Source organism: Punica granatum, chromosome 8 (genome assembly GCF_007655135.1).
Source record: "Punica granatum isolate Tunisia-2019 chromosome 8, ASM765513v2, whole genome shotgun sequence".
NCBI lineage: Eukaryota > Viridiplantae > Streptophyta > Magnoliopsida > Myrtales > Lythraceae > Punica > Punica granatum.
This window is the reverse complement of record NC_045134.1, coordinates 13,671,737-13,677,219: the sequence shown is the minus strand read 5'-3', so window position 1 is coordinate 13,677,219 and position 5,483 is coordinate 13,671,737. Positions and strand designations below refer to the sequence as shown.

Genomic DNA, 5,483 nt, shown 5'->3' with positions numbered 1-5,483 from the left:
TATATCGAAAATGAGCTTGTATAAGACAGACTGGTTTATTAAAGATAAACAGCATCCATATATAAACATTCAAACCCCTTACGACGAGAAATTTCTAGCAGCATGGCATCAATCATGGACAAACTCACAATCTACGACAATCCTAGTCCTACCTGTATTACTCTCTAATCACACCTATTCGTTCTAATCAAACAAGCGGCTCTTCTCTAACAAGTGATCTTGCACAAGTTTTCCCAGGCAAGACACTGTCAAATCGTTAATGAGTCATTGGACAATGCTAGATTTTAGATTCAACAGTGACCATGGACATCACACCATCTTCCACCGGGAGATGCACCTTAAACCAGCAATTGGATAAAAGCTTAAAATAGAACACGATCTCGATCCCAAACTCCAGTTTAGTTGGCACTTACTAATCTCAGTTATTGGGTGGAGTTTGCATTGAATACTCAATCACTCTCCTCCTCTTCTGCATGTATAAAAAGAAAAAAAAAGCTCCCATAAGTATGAAAGCAATAGATATGAACCATTGACAACCAGAGCAAGATGAGGTTCGGGACTCAGATTCTTGCTATGAGCCTTTTGCCTCTTTTAACGATCCATATCAGATGATTATATGTTCAAAGGACTGCCATTTTTTCCTACTGAAAAGATGCTTCTCGGGATTCAAGAGGTCAGCATCATATATTACCAACATTGTCAATCCATTTAACTAAGATTAGAAGACCAGTTCACATGTTTAACAAATAGAATTCTAGCTCTTTAAAGGAACAATGACTCATTACTGACTCAATTGTGATCTAGCAGCACGAGTGGAATTTCATACTGCTACTGGGTAAGGGGAAATTTTTTACTGCCACCATCTCAGGAGAAAATCTTATTTATTTTGCAGCACTAAAGAATTCTAAAGCAGATAAAAGAAAATTTATTGTTGGAGTCCCAATGGTTAGACCAAAGAATAACACCAAGAACTTGTTCATGGGTCAATCAGATTTAAGGTCACTAACCTTCACCTGCATCCTCACTTTGACTGTCATCATTGCCCTCACCATTCTCTTCATCGTCCCCATCATCATCTTCACCCTCTTCATCATCAGTATCTTCGGACTCCTCACCCTCACTGTCCACGGGAATTTTGGGCTTTGGAGGAGGTATATAACTAGACGTTGTCCTTCTACGCGAACTTGACACAATATTGCTCATGTCGATCCCTTCAAGTTCTCTTGCTCTTTCCTTCCGCCTTTTCACTTCCTTGATCTCTGAGAATCAGAAAAAGGAAAATCATGATTTGTACTAGATTTGAATTGCATTTTGGTCCATGGGGATTTCTGAGTACTGGATTGAATAAGACAAGCCGTTTCTGTTCATCCAGGAGTTAGTGGGTTGGTAATAACGCATCACAACCCAATGCACTACTTTGTTTAAATAAGTATTATCTCTACCAAGACATAATCTTGCAGTCCACACCATCTATTATTTCAGCTCTCAGCTAAATGATAGGCATGCTAAAGCAAAATGCTGGTTGTAGTAGCTTAAAAGATTTCGTGATCTATGTAAAGCTCACCTTTCTCAGAAGGATTCGATGACAATCCTTCTTTCGAGAGAATCTCCTCAAGCTCCTTTATTAGGTAAGATTCTCGTTTATCCTCAGGCACTTGCTTGGCTTTCCTATAAATTGAGGGCGGAACGCTGCAAAGAAATAAGTTGTGTCAAAAGAATCAACTTATGTCAGAATGGAAGGGCCATAAGTGTTGAGCCAAGAGAAAACCTCATTGCACAAGACTTGATAACTGACTTAAGACGCTCCACCCGTTTCCCATACGCTGGAGTTGAAACTTCTTTCTTCTGCATATCAAATACATGATTCAACTAACAAGTGCAATTTAACCAATTAGAGGCTAGCAAAAATAACACCATACCTGTGAGCGCTTCTCGGCAGATGACTGAGACTCATCTCCTTCAGAGGCATGTCCACGGTCTTCCATGTCAGTATTGCTGTCTGATGCTGCTTGTTCAGGCTTGATACGCTTCCTGCTGGATGTCTTTGCCTCCTTAGAAGGTGGAGTTTTACGCTTTTTCAGCCCTTCCGATTTCTGCATCCTTCCTTTAACAGCTGTTTTCTTTCTAACCTTAACTTCCTCTTCATCTTCCTCCTTCTCCTCCTCCTCGCTGTTTGAAGACTCAGAACCTCCTCCATCAGCAACTTTTTTAGATGCTTTTCTTTGAGTACCTTTCTTAGCTGTTTCTTTCTCAGTCTTGCTTCTGGATTTAGGAGCTTCTGGATTTAGAACCTGAGAAACATCAGCTGATCATGAGAAAACCAGTAGAAGAGGCTTTTGATAGTACCTGAACTTGAGTGACCATGAAAATGTCCAGCCGACAGAACATACTTCACTGGCTATTTAACTCACCTTTTCCAGTTGCTCACCAATAAATGCTTTGTGGGGATCCAAAGCACGTTTATCAAGTTCAAGATCTTCCTCCAAAAGCCGTCGGACTCCAGCCATTGTAACCTTCCTGTCAAAGCACTTGTATCTTAGTTAAATTATGTACAGATATCTAAAGACCTTCAAAACTTCAATACATCAGATTTAGTTACACTACATAGATGCCAAATTATGGGAAACAAAAGGACATACTCTGCATTTGCTTTAAAATAAGAAGCTCTTTTCCTGATAGCTTTCAAGATTGTGCTCTCAGTAATCTCTGCTTTGCTTCCATTGCCCTTCATCTCCTTATTAGATTTAGTAACTTCACGTGCAGTCAGCAGGCCCATTACAGGAGAATCCTCCATTTTGTCCTCACTTTCAGAGCTAGGTTCTTTGATGTCTTTCTTTGACTCCAGTCTTTCAGGTGATTCAGCTGCATCTCCTTTATCTGAGGATACGACATTTGGTGCAGTCTTCCCAGGATCCTTAGAGGCATCCGCATCATTACTTCCTTCTAAGCACTAGAGTGCAAAAGGGGAAAGAAAAAAAAAAAAGGCAGAAACGCTCGTTGGATTGTACAATTTGCATGAGAATTTGAAGCAGTTCTATTTATAATAATAAGAGAACAGGAAACCCATGCAATTGATTCTCTAAAGCAAAAAGGGAATAGAATATTATGTCCAAACAAAAAAGTGCCAGCACAGTTGCACAAAGTTTCACTTTTCATGAGAACAATAGTTGCAAACCCACATACATATACACATACACATGCACTAAAGAGAGGACTAGAGGAAGTACTATACTTCTCTATTGTTTTCAGAGGACCACAGACAAAGAACAACTTAGGTCAAGCTTATTGGCATTATCTTTTCAGTGCAAAAGCAGCAGCTGACATTAATACCTCGATAATACAACTGAAGGTTCGATCCATACTGAAGTTATGGCAGAATGGGGAAAGGTAAACTAAAAAGAGAAGCATTTCTTCTCTCTTCACATGAACAATGTGTCATCACAACCCTTCTACATCCTAGTAAATTTCTTAAAGCAATATAGATAACAGATCTAATATCATCAAACCATGGTATCTAATTGATATAGCCATACGGGATCATTAGAGGCATATTAGATCAGCCATATGGGATACAACCATACGGGATCAGTCACAATGTCAGAAAGTAAGTTCTCTTCAATTTTATCTGTCATAAAATCACAATGGCATCGCAAAAGAACAGAGGAAGAGCAATATTAGCATGCATCAAGAGATTATGTCCTAGAAGAGCAAGTCACATATCAGCCACTTTGACACCCTTTCTAGGATGGCCATGGAAAGTGTGTCAAGGCATCTGACACAATGGAGACAAATGATTTAGGCTCTTAATAACAAGTTAAGGTGCAGTGATCATTAAAATCATTTTGTAAATAGTGAGCTGGTTGTTACAATGCTGCAACAATTTACTGCAAACCCACACATTTCCTCTGTCAGATCCCCAGCAGAAAAGATAATAATAACATTCTCCATACACGTCTGGACTTGTGCTTGATTCAGTTCGATCTTCTCCCAAAATAGGACTTTCAACAAAACTACATCGGTACTTCAGTGAATTTAAGTGAACAATAAAAGCTTCCACAATCTTCTTGCAGTCAAGTTGTGGGTGATAGACGTCACATGTCTGATAAGGAACAAGTACGATGCATGTTTAAAATTTCAATTTCACATAATTAATAAGTTAAATCCAAAGGGGTACCTCCAGTAAACACTGCTTTATTAATCTTTTATGCACATCCAATGCATGCACCTCGAAACCTAAGTCCTTCTCAATCAATCGCCGGACACCCTCAAACGTCAGTGAACTGCAGCCAGAAACAAATTTACTGTCAAATTTAAACTTACCAATGACCGATGCGTCGATGCTCAGTTAACCCCTCAATTCTCTATATGTATGCGAAATGCAAGATCATGATTGATTACATATTCTTTATAGTGAACAATATGGTGAGGCAAAAAAAAAATTGATGAAATGTAACGGTAGACACATTGACGAATATGGTTCAGTTCTCTACGGCAAAACCAGTGAAACGGATACCATTGTGAGACAATTAGACGAGATACCAATAAGCGATGACGGAGCTTGCAATCACCCTCATTGGTGACAGGTACAGCCAAGACTTGACCCTGCAGTTGGCAACTTCTAATTTTCTGCCAACCGATATGGGAATTTCTGCCTCTCCAGACAAATCCACAGCGTAGCACGAAGCAACAATACCTTTTGGCATAGGAAAATCCCGACCTTTTCCACCATTTATGACACTAGACAAGTTGAGCTAAGCAGAAATTGGAGCTCCAAAAATATGCCGATGCCCAAATTCAGTACTACCATATTGTAAAATCAATAACCTATGCCTAATGAGCGATTTTACATCAATTTCCAACCTCATCTGTCTCGATTTCAGCACAAGCATCTCATAGTAACGAGCGAAAAGGTAGAGATTACATCAAATTAGTAAACAATCATCATAACACTCGTGACTTCAAGAACCTCAATTACAACTTTCCTTCCTCCAATGTCCAACAGAAACCTAAAAGCGCGAACACCATGAAACAGGACTCGACGCAGAACCAAGCGGTGGAAAAGAAGACTTGTTTTGCTCTGTTGACTCCATAGAGGTAAGTCAAAAGATTCAAAGGCAATGCCTTGGAGGGAGGTCCAGTGAACGAGCTAAGCTAATTACACACAGTTCGAAAGGAAGAGGACGAGGACGAGGAGGAGAAGAAGAAGGGCGACGTACTCGGACTGCTGCTTGAAGTGGGAGACACGAGACTTCATGGCGGTCTTGATCCGGGCCTCAATGTCTGGAGCCGCCGGGTCGGGGGCAGTTGTCTCGGTGCCGAGTGGCTCCTCCTCCGCCATTATCGTCTGCAGCAAGCAGCTGAGCTCAGCTTCGCCTCCTGTCCTCCAGCGATTTCGAGTGACGCGCAAGCAGTAAGCTGTACGCTCTCGTCTCGGCCGCACGGCAGAGGGTTAAGAAATGATTGAAGGCTGGACCGGACTGGAC

At 40.7% G+C, this 5,483-nt stretch overlaps 1 protein-coding gene across 2 annotated transcripts; it reads right to left on the bottom strand.

The window, feature by feature from the left end:
• On the bottom strand, window positions 1–5,483 carry LOC116188592 (ABC transporter F family member 4). Of its 2 annotated transcripts, none has more exons than XM_031518045.1 (9): window positions 5,217–5,483; window positions 4,175–4,280; window positions 2,640–2,950; window positions 2,412–2,517; window positions 1,920–2,291; window positions 1,769–1,845; window positions 1,565–1,689; window positions 1,008–1,259; window positions 1–469 (listed from the first exon to the last, which is right to left on the bottom strand). In XM_031518045.1, exons 1-9 carry the CDS (start codon window positions 5,336–5,338, stop codon window positions 450–452), a joined length of 1,491 nt encoding a protein of 496 aa, XP_031373905.1. In that variant the 5' UTR covers window positions 5,339–5,483; the 3' UTR covers window positions 1–449. The 2 variants fall into 2 exon arrangements, with proteins under 2 accessions (XP_031373905.1, XP_031373904.1); XM_031518044.1 differs by lacking the exon at window positions 5,217–5,483 and adding an exon at window positions 4,540–5,191.